The sequence below is a fragment of the Pseudoliparis swirei genome, chromosome 22 (genome assembly GCF_029220125.1).
Source record: "Pseudoliparis swirei isolate HS2019 ecotype Mariana Trench chromosome 22, NWPU_hadal_v1, whole genome shotgun sequence".
Classification (NCBI taxonomy): Eukaryota; Metazoa; Chordata; class Actinopteri; order Perciformes; family Liparidae; genus Pseudoliparis; species Pseudoliparis swirei.
Window position 1 is genome coordinate 14,048,986 of NC_079409.1, and position 17,191 is coordinate 14,066,176.

General features: G+C 44.8%; 1 protein-coding gene across 1 annotated transcript; it reads left to right on the forward strand.

The window, feature by feature from the left end:
• The first annotated feature begins 3,968 nt into the window (after positions 1–3,968).
• On the forward strand, positions 3,969–15,546 carry si:dkeyp-69b9.3 (myocardin). Its single transcript, XM_056406059.1, has 16 exons — positions 3,969–4,196; positions 5,086–5,235; positions 7,043–7,096; positions 7,903–7,958; positions 8,377–8,443; positions 9,171–9,296; positions 9,417–9,613; positions 9,768–9,908; positions 10,518–10,683; positions 10,802–10,982; positions 11,096–11,240; positions 11,331–11,915; positions 12,031–12,129; positions 12,271–12,408; positions 12,490–12,544; positions 12,635–15,546. The coding sequence occupies exons 2-16, from the start codon at positions 5,181–5,183 to the stop codon at positions 13,093–13,095; spliced, it is 2,526 nt and encodes an 841-aa protein (XP_056262034.1). The 5' UTR covers positions 3,969–4,196; positions 5,086–5,180; the 3' UTR covers positions 13,096–15,546.
• The last annotated feature ends 1,645 nt before the right edge of the window (positions 15,547–17,191 follow it).

Below are 17,191 nucleotides of genomic sequence, written 5' to 3' on the forward strand. Positions count from 1 at the left end.
TGGCCAGTGTGAGCAGGAGGAAGACATGATGACAATTACATTAAGTATATTGAGTGAGTCATATTCTTCTTAATGGACATGAAAAAATGTCAACATGTCATCTACCAACTCTAAATGTAATAGGGGATTTGGGGTTTTATTTTGGTTAATTCTTTTAACTTTCTATGGATATATCTTTGTCTTTGTTTAACACCTTTCAAACTGCCCTTACCTTATATTCATGGTAACCATTTTCCAGCACTAAGTCAGCTGTCAGTCAAGTATAAAGCTACCAGGAGCCCAAAATACAATGGCTATTATAATGACCTTAAAAATTAAAGGTTACAACAAATATAGTTTCATTATTTCACAGACATACAACTGGAAAATACAAGAATTAAAACTATATTACAGTCTGGAGAGTTCATCCCAACTGCATGCCGTTAAAAACCACTTAACATATCTAACAATTCAAAGCGTTTCAATGTTCTTTCAATATAACATGTATGATCTACAGACAGAGACATGGACAACTCACTCCACCACTTTCAATTGTTTTTTCACAGAAAGTTAACTGCAATGAAAACATTCTCATGTGGTTATTTTGCCAATAAGTAACATATAATCGAAATAACATGACATACATAATAAATCACATTGACCTCAATTGAAGGTGTTAAACGCGTGCCCCATTCATTTGATACATGTGGTTACCCTGCAATGTCATGCAAGCATCATTTGATTGATTAATTCATTACAGGACTCAACAGTATTCCCCTCCTCATCTACTCCATAAGCAACGTGACTCTAACTAACGAATGGCTCCTTGACGCACGGCCCTGAAGTGCTGCGTATATATTGTTGGGGTCACTCTGAGGGTTCAGCCATGAAATCAATCTGTTGTGTCAGCAACTCAGAACATATTCTGGTCCCCTGACTGACACCACTGGACTCCTCTGAGCCGACAAGGTCCTCAGTGCATGATGATGATGATGATGATGATGAATATTCAACCGTCCAAGTGTGTGAGATGTGTGTGTGTGCAGTAAATTATAGGTGTGTGTGTGTGTTGGGTTGGTAGCTATCCAGATTACACACAGCTTCAAAGTGCAGTGACTGACAGACGGATTGATGATGGACAGACTGCAGACAGCAATCTCTCTCTCTCTCTCTCTCTTTGTGTGTGTGCGCGTGTGGCTGATGTGTTTGTATTGCGTGACATGGAACGGCCAAGTGATTGAAGTGGTAAAGGTAGAGGAGGAGAGGAGCGAGGGATGAGAATAGGCGCAGTGATGAACGACCAGGGAGAGGCAGCAGATGTAATGAAGTGTGTGAGACTGGTGTGTTTCAGCTTTTTACTCTCTCTGATAGATTTGGCACTTTGATAGGCTTGTTGTATATCCGCCGTGTTGCGTCACGCATGTCCCATTAATGCCACTGAGAGCCACCATGATGGAAAGCTAAACTCACCCTGGAGGGATTTCTTTTCGTTCTGCCGTTGCACAGTTCAGCCATGTGAGGGCGCCCTCACACTTATGATGGGCTGCATGGACTGGCTCATTCCCTATGCTGCCTCTCAGCTCTCTCAAATGGTGGAGGGATACTCGTACCAGGGTGGAAGAAGACAGCGAGCTTGGGGAGAGCTGGATCTACATTCACACTCTGCACTTTCAGAAACAAAGGAGGCCTGTTTGATATACATATGAAATCACCCATGAATACGCTTTTTTCCAAGCTGTATGCTGCTTCCTATAGCCTCTGGGTTTAGTTTAGTTTAGTTTATTAAGGATCCCCATTAGTCTACACCGTAGTGGAGACTATTCTTCCTGGGGTCCAGGCAAAAAACATTACAATACAATACAAATACATAAAATGCAGTACAGCATGATACATTTTCACAAAAACACTTAGACTTAGAAAACAACATTTACATTAAAAGTAAAATAATAATACCTAAATACCTTAAATACCTAAAATAATAACCTAATCTACTATAATTTCCTTTCCGATTATTGCTGCCTTAAGTTTCCTTTTGAAATCACATTTATTTCTTGTTAGAGTCACATATGAGGGGAGCACATTCCAGTATGCAATGGCTCTGTACATTACTGATTTCTTTAGTGCATTAGTTCTTGGTAGAGGAAAAGTAAAGTGACCATTTAGTGCATGTCTGGTATTATAAGCATGTCTCTCATTTTCAGGTTTCAGGGCCCTGTATATAAGGATGAGTCAATAATGACACAGAGAAATATGATATTTCACAAGGGAAAGGTTACCAGCGTGGAAGCCTCCTCGCTCACCAGACAGTGCGCGATTCTTGCACCTTCCGCCAAAAAAAGTTCCTCGTTTGTTTGTGTTTTTTTAATATGAACATTCTTTGGCAATAATCCTGTTTCTGATTTCTGAGGATTAACACTATGGAGTGTGTGTTAGGGAGAGAGAGAGGGGGAGGGGGGGGGGGGGCGCAGAAGAGTAACAGGTGTTATTCAGAGAGGGAATCCAGGCTGGGGAAGAGAGGGTGTGTCTATGGAGGGGAACCAGAGGAATAAGCAATTACATCACCTTTCCCACAATAATATGCCATGCTGTCAGTGCAGTCAGTGTTTGTATGGGAGTTATGTGTATTTGTGCGTATGTGTGTGTGTGTGTGTGTGTGTGTGTGTGTGCCTGTATGTGCCTGTGTGTGCGTGTGAAATGCATTTACAGGGCATTAGAGAAAAAGCTGTCAAAGGTGAGATTCTATAATGACGGGAAAAAAAATCGGACGTACTGTGGAAATGGCACAAAAGAGCCGTCCGTCTATAACCATGTATTAAATGTGTGTTCCCATTCATTTTGTGTTCCATTAGTTGTCCCATTTTGTTCCATGGCAACCGTAGTTGGCTCAACGCGACGCTATCTCTGCTCTGTGTTCTCCGAGTAGCGCTTCTCCTTGTCAATCTTTCTTTCCACATCAGATAAAATGGCAGCTCCCCCTCTGTTTCCCCGTGTCGCCTCCAGCTTGCCTCCTGTCCCCCGAGCAAAAGACGTCCCAGAGTGTTTGCGGCCTCACTTCCTCTCCAACTATTGCTGTCCCCTCCGCCTCACCCTTCTCTACCTCCCCTCTCTGTCTCCGACCTGCTGAACCAGCACACGCCGGCTTGTCTGTCAAATCGACAGAACAGGTGCACCAGCAACGACCTCACTTCCCCCACTGTTCTCCCTCTGCAGCCCTAAGGCACACACACACACACACACACACAAACCCCCACACACGCGCACGCACACACACGCGCCTAGAGAGTGTGCACACAAGGCAAACACTCTCCTACATGTTCACCCAAGTTGCTTGGGAAGGCTGAGGGGCTACTCAAGTGATTTTCCTGGGCACCAACGCTCATACTGTAAAGTATTATGCTGACAGACACTGACTTACTGACCTTTGACTCTCAGTGGTGTCACATACACGCACACACATTACACACACGCACACTTGCATGCAAACAGCAGTAAATCACTTTAAGAGGATGACCCAAACGTGTCTTGACAGCAGCATATGAGCCCGCAGCCTTGCTACATGATTTGATGCGAGTCCAAAACACTCCTGGGCTTTTCTCGCTGTCTTGTACTAGACCGTCTCTTTATCCTTCTTTACTCTCCTATCAGATCACACTGTGTGACAGCTCTGCTCCTCACATTAAGGAGCTGGCCTTACCTCATCGGCCTGTCTACTTTTTGTCAAAGTCACAAAAAAACACAAAAGTGCTTATTGTCTTTAAAATCCGCACCTTAATCAATCAGTCAGCAGACGTCAGAGGAGGGGAGTGAATGGCTGTTAACAGGGTGGGGAGGGGTGGGGAGGGGAGGCCACGGAGGGGGAGGGGTAACGTTTGACAGTCGCTCACAGTTGGCACCAAGGATCCAGGATGCTTTGGGGCGGATGGGGAGAGGGGGCAGAGAGAGCGAGACAGAGGTAGAGAGGGTGAGTTTCTATCGAAAGGGGACGAAGGAACCATTGATCCTTTTCTCTTTGCATTTCACCTTTAGGGGAAAAAAGAAGTGTAGAAAAGGGTCAAATAGAAAAAAAAAGGATATGAAAAGAACATGAAAGAAAGAAATCGTCATTAAACTCACTACGAAGTTCTTTCTTTTCCTCTCTTCCTCCATCTCGCACCTCTCTCAGTTTAATCTTAAATCCACTCCAATTTCCCCAGAGGGACTAATTTCTCTCTTTTTCTGTAAGTATTCTCTTTCATTCTCCTGCTTTTATTCTCTCAGTGTTTTCAGTGCCTTCTTGTGCCTCAGTGCCCTACGGAGAAATAATACCTGCCAGACAATCAATCAATTGCTTGTTATTTGATTGCATTAATGAGTGATGGCCTTCTTTTTGGACTCATGTTGTAAATAAGTGAGGCGTGTGTGCATTAATGGGGGTAAGAAGAGCACTGTGGTGCGTGGGTTTGCATAATCTCTGCTATTCCACAGAACATGTGTGTGTATGTGTGTGTCCATTCCCTTTAAACATGCTTGCTTTAGGTGTCGTGTTGCTGGCCAGTTAAAAATTAACATTGTCAATAGGTTGTGTGTGTGTGTGTGTGTGTGTACTAATGCATCTTATGTAGATTCCTAGCTCTCCCTCTCTGAGTGGCAGCCCTACTTTTAGTGCATGACACACACGTGTGTTCCTGCTGCCACAGTGTAAGTCTGTGTGTGATGCTGTAGGTGTCGCGAGTTCATGTCTGTTCGTCACCGTCAGCGTCCTCCAGCCCCGACGTCTCAGCTGCTGCCGGCGCTTCTGTCTCCGTCACTCTCCTCCTCCGTCTCTCTAAAAGCTTACTTGTCTGTTTAATTCTGTGTGTCGTTAGTTCTGTCTCTGTGGGTGGGCCTCTGTGGCTCTGTGTGTGATTATGACAGGCTGTCTACAGGGAGGCCTGCTGTTGCCAGAGCAGCTCACTGCAGCGCTCAGTCCGCCTGTAGGTCTGAGAGGCTTTGCGTCTCTATTTCCTCCTCCATCTACCTCCGCTGTGCTTTGTGTGCCTCTATCAATATCGGTTTGTGTCTATCAGCGGATTAACCAGCGTGTTGTCTCTCTCTCACTCCCCTGCTTCCTCTGCTCCCCTGCAACAGCGAGAGACAGAAGGAGAGGGGTCCATTCCTCCTGGTAGAGTGACCCCAGGAATTTCCTCTCTCCCCCTCTACCCCCCCACCCCCCCTCCTCCACCATGACACTACTGGCCTCCGAGAGGTCTCTTCTCATCCGAAACAAGTTCCGCTCAGGTGAGGAATCCAATTCACAGCAAATAAAGGAGAGAGAAATATAGAAATATGTATTTCCCCCCACAACAACGGGCACTTTACATCTCGGAGAACAAAATGTGATGTGCTTCTGATGGTTATTGGCTGGTCGTTCAGGTTGACTTACATGGGATCAATAGATTGAAGTTATTGATCATGGTGAATGGATTCAGTGATTGATACGCAGACATGTTTTGAATTGATGTAAAGACAATTGAGCCTGGGGCTAAAGGTCTCGGCATGTTACCGCATGACACTTTAACCACAACTTGAGTGTGGTATCTCTGTTGGAAAGCAGGAACATCCCTTTATTTAAATTCCCTTTTAAACCTCTCGAACATTAAATATTAACGTCTCAATAACCCAACGTTAAAGTTTTTGAAGAAAAGACCCTGAGTTATTGATGATGATATCCTATCACAGTCTGTAAAGATTATTAAGATGTTGAGGGTAAAAATAATCAAAGAATACCCTGAATTAATTAAAAAGAATATTACTGAGTTTGATTTATCTCATGTATTACTCTACTGATCGACTTTCAGCAGACAACCAGCATTCTGTAACAAAAAGCATTGAAAAACCTCCCCGTAATGGAATAACTCAAGCTTCCCTACAAGTTGTAGCGGCTGCTGTTGTGTTCCCAGGCAGCTGTCGTTAACGGCTGGTAAAATAGAAAGGCGAGGAAATGGCATAGACGCCGTCCCCTAGGTGTACAAACACCTGCTGGAAAAGATCATTCCTTAAGGCAGCTGCTCTGTCTGACATCATGTACTCTATGTACACAGCAGAGTCTGTGCTGGGCTATAAAGTCAAAGTGATGTCCATCCTTTGTGTCAGTATAATATGATACCGTTGATTTGATTTCATATTCATTGTTGTAACTATTGTTTTTGTTGACCATTCACATGATTTAGTTCCAAAGTAGACACATGCTACATTGTATAGGGTCAATGTTCAGAAAATGTGGTAAACCGTGTGTTAAAAAAGTAGCTCCCACCTTACAACTAAATCCACTCGCAGCGCCTCGTCACATCGCTGAGTTGTGAGAACTTCATAAGATTGTTTATTTCGAAAGAAGCCTGAAGAGGTAAAAATACACATACACACACACAAACACACACACACACAAACACACACACCTACACACACACCAAACAGAAACTCCGGTGTGATTAACTTGTTAAGACAACAGAGAACAGCGCGCTAATCTGCTCTAAATGACGATTATCATAACGTTAAACTTTTATGTTGAGGTGTCACAGAGTAGTGTAGGTAGCAGCACAAATGAGGATGACGTGTGGAAGAGGGGATGTGAGGCTGGTGGAGAGAGCGGGACAGCTGGAGGGGGGATGGGATCAACAGGAATAGACATAGTGAGAGATAAATAGTAGCTCCCCTTCCCTCACCAGCCCCCCCCCCCCCTCAACAGCCCTCCCCTCCCCTCATCGGGTCTCTCAGGTCTCAAAACTCACCGAAAACATGCGGTGCCCTACCCTGCTTCACCTGTTTGTGTGTTTACTGAAAGCTAACGTTTGGTGTGTAGATGGTGTGCAGGCATGCCAGGAGGTATATAATCTATAAGCATTGCAAAGTCATGGGGTAATATACATTACGAGGCCATATCATTTAACAGTGACCATGCTGTCCTGCATTGCTCAACTCTTACCTTTCTGCCTGTGTCATTTCTTTCCCCCGGATCACGTGTCCTTCAACTCAAACTGACTTACTGTTCCATCACTGTAACTTGTAATACTCTTTTCTCAGCTCACTCTCTGTTTTTGTCTTTCAGTCCTGCAGCTGAGGATTCAGAACCGAAGGCAGAGTGAAATCAATGCAGACGTTGGTTAGTTTATCAGTTACATTCTCATTGATCCTCGGGCGCCATGATTGCATGGAGGATTTCATATCAATGATCTTCAGGTCGCCTCTTTTCACAGACACACGTTTGTTAATGTCTTTGTTGGTTTTACTATATTAACCAGCTTTTACTTTCCTTTGAAATCACTTTTGGAGTCTATATTATGTGTTTGATTAAAAAGTCTGATTATGTAAAGCCTAAAAGTCTATTCTGTCATATTATACTGCATATATAATATAAATTCAGCCTGAACCAACAATGTTAATACATTTTGACATTTATTCTTTGAGCAAGATGCAAAAGTGTCATTGTATTCACAATAATAAGGTATCAGAGATGTACATGAAAAAAACCCATCTTTTAATATTCGAGAGTGAAATGCAGATAACATGCATTGATTTCGCCATGATAACACATATCCAAAATTAACAATATGCTCTAAATACCAGGCATGTTTTTAGGATAAAGCAGCAAATAAATTGTGCGGCAAATGATTAAAAACTAATCTATAGACATAGAAGAAAAACAACAATCTCAGAGTCAGACAGGGTTTCTGCCTTGCTCCTCTTCTCTCCTTGGTGTCTGAGGCTGAAGCGGGTCGCACGTTCTGATGCCTGCCAACAAAAAAGAGCGCCTTAGATGCACCATGCTGTAACTTTGAGGGATGATTTGAAAGCTGAGTGCTTTGTTGATGCCCCGGTTCACCTGAGATGCTCCTCTATCATGCTAGCACCCTCTGAAAAAACTCTGCTCTGCATTGTCCCACAACCACACCGTGTCTGTTTCCACAGGGTTGAAATCTGCCTGCTGCCCTAAAAAAGCAGAGAAGGACCAGAGTGAAGCTCTGGTGAGTAGCATCCACGCTATAGATCAGATATGGATTTGGATGCAGTAGCAGCCAAGTTCCCATGTAAAGAAATGTTTCTCATTGATTATAGTAGTTGATTATTTTTGATAAAATAGGATGAGACCACATGTGTGTGTACCTGTCTCACAGTGTGTTCATAATGAATGAATTACCATGAATTGTGGGAACTTATTAGATATAGATGAGTGTTTCCCCTACTGTTAAACGGGTTGAATGGTCTTCTGTGTGGAGCCACCTCACCCGCAGACTTTACAAATGTTCTGGGGGAAACTCTGGTGTAAATGAGTATTTCATGAGGTTACACTGACATTGAAGTGTGAGTCGACATTCCCTTGAATGAACTGCATCGTGCTCTGTGGGCCCTGGCTGTTGGTTTGACTGCTGTTTCCTGATGCAGCGTCTCAGTGATGGTGGTGCCGCTCAGAAGTTGCCCCCTTGTGGTCTGAACACTAAAACTGCACAAGGTGATGCCCTGCATGCCTACAGTAACGTTGACGTCTCCTTCCTGCTTCACCCTCTGTGCTCCTGGCAAAAAGCATAGTGGCATATTTCTTCTCGCTTTCTTCCTGTCTGCATTTTATCATCTCTGCTCTCCGCTTCCTGTTGTACAGCGCGAGGAAATGAAGTGTGTGTGTATCTGCCAATGGGCTCGATGGTTCATCAGCTGTCATATAAAAAATATACGTGACCTTGTTGCACACTGTAACTCCGCATTTTAAGCAGCCTGCAAACATATCAGTGATTGACAGCGCGTGATAAATCCGCCCACCCAGAGATTAGAGTCATCATTTAGCCGACTGACATATTTCTCCCTTTATCTGTTCCACACACTCTAACCTTCCTTTTAATTTTCTAAAGAGACTTTTTAAATTTGTTATATCAGGCTTCACGAACTATCTGATTTCCCTTTCTGCCCTTTTGAAAATGTTGTGTAAATGTGTTTGTGTGTGTGTGTGTGTGTTCATATCCATGGGAATAAATCTCCCTATGGACCAGAGTGTTCACTATTTTTTGATGCCTCTGTTGGTTTGAATTGGGACTGACTGCCTGTGGCACCACTGCTGTGCATGCCCACATCACATTTACTCTGACATTATTTAGCTTCTCTCTCTCTCTCTCTGCTGATCGCCCATCTGTCCCATCATCTTTCCACTTATCGCCACCATTCTTCTATCCCCGTGGCCCCTGCAGAGAGGAATGCATGTGGGGCCCAGAGGCACAAGAAGGCTCGCCAGACGCAGGACCTCACGGAGAGGATCCCACGTCCACCTGGGCCTGTGGAGCAACAGCCCAAACACACACTGCCCCTGCAGAACCGTGAGTCAACACTCTTATGCATGCACCGGCACACACATTTTGTTCTTCTTCAATTTTTTAAATTCCAATCTCATCTCCTCCTCTTTTGACCTTACCTCCTTTCACTTTTCCTTTCCTCAGGCTGTGCATCTTTCCCTCTGTCCGCTGATGTCTTCGAAGATGACATTTCCTCCTGCCCCTCCCCCTCGCCCACAGAGCAACACGGCGTACACCAATCACCAGCCTTTACGCCATTGCCGGGGCTCTCAGGTGACCAATCACTGAGTGACTTCTCAGCTGTGGGCCCGTCCCTTAACCACAGCACTGGTCATGCTCAGGTGAGGAGGAGACACTGAGACCTAGTTTCACATACAACCCTTGTGTTAGCACCAACAAGGAAGTCATTCCCACCAATACCCTCACATTAACACACTTGTGAGTTTGTAAATAGCCTCATATGTTAACTCTGATCATCTGATATTCTGCCTTTAGTCTGGTTTGGCGTTTCTCCCGGCAACCGAGGGCATCAGACAACCTATGAGTGTAACACTGAGTGAATCAAACTCCATGGCAACAACTGGGAGACCAAATGGGATGTATCTGACCTCTCAGACAACACCCCTGCTGCCAAAGGTAATGTGGGGATAGTGCATGTTCGTGCCGTCGCATCAAAACCATAAATAATGCTTTGACTTTCATTTTGTGGTTAATGTAATTGGTCTCTTTTGTAATTAATCATTTGAAGACTCCTAAAAATAGCATTGCAATGTCAAGAATGTCAGCAAATATATGCGGTCATATGCCATTTTCATCCAGAAAAACAACATTTAGATTATGTATGTGTGTGTGTGCTTGCTACTGCATCAAATTGAAAGAACATTGTTGAGTTCTTCCCCCCAATACGATGGTCACTCGTCTGTTTTGGCCAACACAATGCTCTGTAGCATGCTGCTCTGCATTCATTACTGTCAATTTGCACTTCTGGGGGAGCTCAGCATTGCCCCGTAGGTTAACACATTCACACACAGGCGGCATGGCTGTGTGTCAGAACCAGCACATGCTGTCATCTGGAGATTTGTGAGGCATTTGTTCATTTCATGTAAGCGTTTAACCTTGACATGGGGCAAATACTGTGAAACCATGTCAAACGGTTTTACATTTTCTCTGCTATATTCTACACACTACTTGAAATGACTCACCAGGACCGCAGTGTGGTTACAGTTGAAATGTGTGTCTCTCCAGACAGCACGGCCTCACAGCCCAACCTGCTCCTCCTCATTACCCTCCTCCCTCAACTTCAACCATCTCCCCCGGCCACGGAAACCACGGGACACCAAACCCAAAATGAGGAAACTCAAATATCACCAGTACATTCCTCCAGATCAGAGAGGGGGGTCTGGGACTGGAGGTACCACTATAACGCGTTACTTTCCTTACATTTATTTTGAAAATCTTTAAATTTGTCAAATAAAGTCTGGCTCTTGGAGAGGTATTGGACGTTATCCTCATCAAATGTTTATTTCCAGGAGCCAAACAGAAGAGCCCTCCCCAGTCTTTAGACCCGGCCTACTCCCATCTCCTGAAGCAGCAGCAGGTCTTCCTCCAGCTGCAAATCCACCAGAACCAGCAACAACTACAACAGCAACAATTACAACAGCAACAACTACAACCACAACAACAACAGCAACAACTCACTGTTGTTCCCATGTATGCAAACAGATGCCAGGGAAATCAAATTGAGAAATAGACATATTTCTGCTTCATCAATCGACATTAGTCCTCCGATTGTTTGTGAGTTAATGCTGCTGTCGTTCCTTCAGCGGAGAGCAAACTGATCTTGTGAAGTCCTGTGGAGCCACGCCCCCGAATCCCCAACGTGTTCCTGCCACAACAAACCACAAGCCGACAGACACAAACCCTGCGTCCAAGCCTGAGCTTCTCCCTGCAAATCTGGTTGATTTAACAGTAAGACAAGCCTGAATGCACTGAAAGAATGACAACTGTTATTTACAAATGAATGGTGAACCTTCACCGTCCCCTCCTCCTCTTCTTCAGGTGTCAGAGTTACGGCAGCAGCTCCGTAAGCGCGGCCTCCCCGTCTCCGGCACCAAGCCTGCTCTGTTGCAGCGTCTCCGGCCGTTCCAGCTTCCCCACTCCTGCCTCACTCCTGCTCCGCTGTGCCAGCGAGGTACCAGCCTGGAGCTGCTCACCTCCTGCCCCCCGCTGCCCCCCAGCCAGAGCCCCTGTTCAAGCTCCAGCTCCGGACGAGACTCCCCCAGCAGCAGCCCAAACCAACAGATGTACATCCCGGACAGGGGAGTTCCTAATGGGATTCTTAGTGACTCTCAAAATGAAATTCTGAACAGTGTGACGAATGGTTTCTCGAATGCTGCGCCCGTCAGTTTGGCCGGTGAACATTGTCTTTCCAACGCTGTCTTCCTGGCTCCTGCCAGCACCGCCTCAGGAACTCCAAGTCCCAGTCTCCCCATGTCGTCGTCCTCGCCCCTACAGTGTGGGACTCCTTGGAGAACTGAGAACGAGCAGCAGCAGCAACAGCAGCAGGAGCTGAGTGTGGAGTTGGAGATGAGGGAGAGGTTACGGAGCAGGCCCAGGGAACACTGCGCTAACGCCGGCAACGAGGTGAGCAACGACGGGCTTGATCCTTTGGTCCGTGACGAGTTGGAGAATAACAGGATGAATGCTTTCCGGAACTGACAATCATTATTGCTCTTCTCATTTTGTATTATTCCTCCAGTCTTGTGGAGGATCCCTTCATCCGTTCCTGCAACAGGATCCTGGATGCTCCAGACGGAAACCGGAAACAGACACACAAGCAGAGGTGTTGTTTACACAGGTAAACAACACAAATCAACACACACATATCTCGGAGAGCATGCTACATGGTCGTCTTCAAATCTAGAAAACTGGTCAAACATGTGAGCAGCCTCTCATCATCACCCACCTTTCAACTGATTCACCCCGGCTTTCTAATCAGGTGTTCTGCTGCCAACCGTGTGATATGATTGGCCAGGATTTTGAGCTGCCAGTGCAGATTACAGCAAGTCCAGTTCAGACGCTGTCCTGTGTTCGCAGCTTGGAGGAAGAACTGCAGGAGGCTATCCAGAAAGCACAGGTTAGAGTCTGCAGATGGACAGGAAGAGATCAGGACAGTTCCATTTACACGGTAGGATTTACGTGTTTCTTTTGGCCGCAGATGGACCCTCGGCAATCCATCGATGATATTCTGGATGAGCCCATGACTTGTGTTGGTAAGTATCCCATAATTAATAAAGAGCACAATTTAAATGGCACTCGCAATTTCTTTCAGCGTCTAATCTTTGTAACTACCTCTCTTCCAGGCTCTGTCAATGTCTGTGATCATAAATCCCCTGCCCACCTAGTCCCCGGCCCTTCGCAGCCTCCTCCTCCTCCTCCGCCTCCTCCTCCCCCTCTTCCTCCTCCTTCTCAAGCCGATCAGTCCCAGGCCTCCCAGCTGCACAAGGATGACAGCTTCCTACCCTCACCTCTCTGCTCATCTCTCTTGCTGGAGCTGCCTCCATCTCCCGCTGTGATAAACCCCAGCCATGTGATCCCAGCTCCTCCACCACCATCCATCTGCACTTCCCCTCTGCCGTCCACTGGGAAGTCACGTAAACGTCGGGCGCCGACATCGTTCGATGCCGCCGACTGGCTTGAAACTCTGACGTCAGGCCTCCGCCCTCTTACTCCGCCGGCAGCTCCATTTGTTGAGTCAGACTTCAGTCTGGATTCAGATCTGAATGTCAGTCGAGTGTTGGATCTAATGATAGAGAAGTGGTGAGGATTTGTGTGTGTGTATTTGTTCGTATGCACAGTAGGTGAGTGTTTCCTGATGGTCATGAATGGGGCAGACATTCCCACTGAGGGAAAACGGTTGTGAATAGCGGCCTACACCCGTCTAACCATCATCGCAAAGCTGTCAGTCACCGGCTCCACGCAATGTCGAGAGCTGAATTCATTGCAGCGAAAAGATTAAACATGGCTTTGATGGGGCAACGAGAGCACACACACACACACACACACACACACACCGCTGCAGACCACTGTTTAAAGGCACTTGGGTTCGAGCCACACATCTGTGGATGAACACACTCCACATTGCAAAACAAAAGAAAACTTGGTGGCATATTAATTTAAACATGCTTCCTGGTTGCTCTGGGAGAATGTTGTTTCTGACTCATCTCCAAGAGCCGTAGTCGGATTGGGTTGAGTTTGGCCCCCGGTGTTGACTCATTGAGTCCTAGCCATTCATAAAGCCCATTTGGAGTGTGTAAAAGCCAGACAGAGCACACAGCTTGTGTGGGGCTCCAGACCTCGACCCTGGTGCCAGACACACAGTCGACATGCAGAGGGAGAAAGCTGTCAGAAGTTGCAAATAAGCAGTGTGTGTGCATGCTCATTTGTATGTGTGCGTGTGTATGTGAAGTATGTGTGTGTTCAATATGTGTGTGACTGAGGCGGCTTCTGTTTTGTCAACACCCAAATGCTTCCATGTACATTTATTAGCATTAATGCCAAATGCACTTGTCGCTATTTGTTTGCTTGCAATTAAGTGTGCATGTTTGTGCATGTGGAATGATTGAACTGTGAGAGGAAACACGTGAAAGACACAGAAACAAAGCTGTGGACATTTCATTGTCGGCTCACTGCCAGCGGGCAGTAACTCTGGTGTCGTTATCCAGTGGAATCATCGGTACAGCCACAGTGCCTTGTTCAAGTCACTGTTCTCCAGGAGAGCAATCAGGCAAACGCCCCAAAAATAGTCCCCATATAAATGCTCCAATCAGACAAGTTAGAGTTTCCTCATCGTTTGGCATAAACAGGTGGTCATTTTGTTCCCTGATTAACCCCCAACCGCGTCTGGCTCGCTGCTGACCCCGTTAGCAAAGCCAGATTTGGCACAATTTTTATCCCGACCCCCAAAGCTACACCTGTTCACTTAGTGTTCATTAATTCCACACATGTATCATTTGACATTGTTAAATCTTTGCTGTATATTTTAATATACAAAACGACCATTTATATTAAGAGAAAATGCACTGTAGAATTAGCACGAAATAAGATGTCTGGAGAAAAGGTAGCATGGCCAGAGGAGAGCTGGTGTGTTGAAGCTGACACAGGAAAGACTGCACATTGTTTAATGGTGACAGAGATCTTGCTTTTATAGTCTACATGCTTGACTGGCCATGCAAACATTAGCACATTATTTGTTTGCATAATACACTTTCATTGAGTTATGGCCATTCTCAACTCCACTTAACATAATGCAATTAAAATATCTGACAGAGGTTAGATGCCATTAACTTCTGCTGTACCACTACATGTAATTTAGATAGAAGATCTCATCTACATTAAATTATATTCTGCCCTTAATTGGCGGAGCTCTGATTGGCTCATTCATATCTGAAACATTTGTATAATTTGACAAGTAACTTGAAAAAAACACTTTATTTGGAGGAAGAAAACTGCTTTTGTCCCCTCCTCATTCTCCAAAGTATTGTGTTAAAATAAAAGTGAAGTGCCGAGTGCAATATAATTTGTGTAAAGGGCACATAAAGTGGCAGATCTGAGGTCATCATGTCATGTTTTTTGTACGTAATTATTTCAGTGTGTCTGGTGGCCAGTTCCGTGGTAAGTTATTGGAAGAAGATATCTGTGCAGAGGCAAACCTTCAACACACAGCTTTATGTTGAAGCAATTCTCGTACAGCTTTCACTGCAGAGACTATGACAAATGCAGTAAAATGTGGAAGGATGGCTATGATAATCATAGCGATCAATAAACATTGCCTGCTGCATGAATAAAAAAAAGAAAATTGATTGGCAGGAGAGTAAGATGCTACCTCCTGTGACTTCCACTGCTTTAGGGCCAACCCAAGTGTTTTCCTTACTTATTTAATTTCCCAACACTGGTGCAGAGGTTCCTGGAACAACCCGGAGGCAGTTTCACAGGTTTGACTTAGTGCAGGTTTGATACTTCTGTTGCAAACTTGGTTTCAAGCTGCCCTGGTCTAGATCTGGGGCTGGACATGTAAACTGGAAACAGTTGTTTCAGGTAACTGAGTCTCTGTTGGCCACTTCTGCTGCTATCAATGCCTTATTGTAAAGATGTAAGAGAAAATAACATGTTTTTGCTTTTATTTATTATGTAACTTATTCATGCAAAAGATATTCATCACTGTCCAAAAGTGTATTTAAAAGCATTAAGAAAATTAAAGTCTTAATAGATTTTCTATTTGGTTCTTCTTTGTTTTTTTTGTTATTACTGCAATATCGTACATTTAAAGGATTAACAAGTGGATTGCTTCATAATGAAATCATTATTGATAGCTGATATATTTCATAAAAAACTGTCCCAAATGATGTTTCATTGAATATTGATGATCATATAGTAAAATTAAATATTAAATATGCACCAATATGTTGTTTTAATATCCACGAAGCAGTACTAACATCCACATGGATGCATTGTTAATTTTCATGACATAATTGTAATGTGGAGAGAGCACTGGTGTAGCTGTAAATAAAAAAGATGGATGCTCTCTGAACTCCAGTCAGTGACTATCATAAGGCAAGGACCACCGCATTAACAAAACATACATTAATAGTCTTACTATTCTATGAACTCAAAGACAGTGTATTGGCACACAGCTGCCTATTCATAGAACATGTTTGCTGCTACAAACAGTGAGTCCAGGGACCATAGTTTGCCGTGTAAAAAGGTTAGGCGTTGGTCGTAGTCACTTGCTGACAATCAGTGAGCAAGCTATCCACGGTGGTAGTTGTAAAGAGGGCAATCTTATAATTTCTAATAGCTTATATCAAATAACGCGTAAGTTAACCATCTAGCTTGTTATGTTAAAATCATCGAGTTACACACAACACTAACATTATAAACAATGTTAATATGTGGGCCCCAGTGCCAAGATAAGACCAAGGAACATATAGTCCTTAGTACAGAAAAGTATACTTGTATATACTTAAGTACAACTTCAGTGTGTGCAATTTTAGTATAAAAGTAACTTGTTAGAGGCGACAAGTAAAGCACAGCCATAAAATTAAGAATTCAACCAGCCAAGAAGACAGAGATGTCAAACAGCTGACTTCACTTGAGTTTACAACATAGCTCTCAGGATCACCGAGCCACTCAAACCCCTCCACCACGTTAAGGTGGCAGTTCGCGGAGGAGAACATTCAGTAATTGATTCCACTAAGCTAACAACTTGAGTCAAAATGGCACTCCTCCAATGAGAAGCACCCACCCCACACACACACCCACACACACCTCGGCCGAGCTCTGACTGCCGGTGCTGTGCTAACGCAGTCACCCAGGAGATACAGCTCTCTACTCATGGACGGATTAAGAAACCACGGGCCCCTGGGCCTGGACGTGTCAAGGGCCCCCCCCCCCACACCCGCAAAATAAAAAATTGTTTTAAAAAAATGTGTAAAAAAAAACATCGCTAACAAAACAGTCCGTATGGAACAACGATACCGGAGCTGAGCAGACAACATAACGCGAATTATATGACCATGACATGAATGACTTAAGCCTAGCATATACCGGCTATGGCGCATCGTGTCATATCATCATATCAATACAAAGTTAATAACAGCTACTTCACGCAGAGGCTCTGGCTTAGGGGCCCCCTGAGCTCAGGGGCCCCTGGTGCCGGTAGGCTCGTTCGGTAATCCATCCCTCAGTAGGACTATTGGGGCCCTGTTACTGACATGAATGACTTAAGCCTAGCATATACCGGCTACGGCGCATCGTGTCATATCATCATATTCATATCAATACAATGTTAATCACAGCGACGTCACGCGCGGAGGCTCAGGCCCGGGGGCCCCCTGAGCTCATGGGCCCCTGGGCCTGGG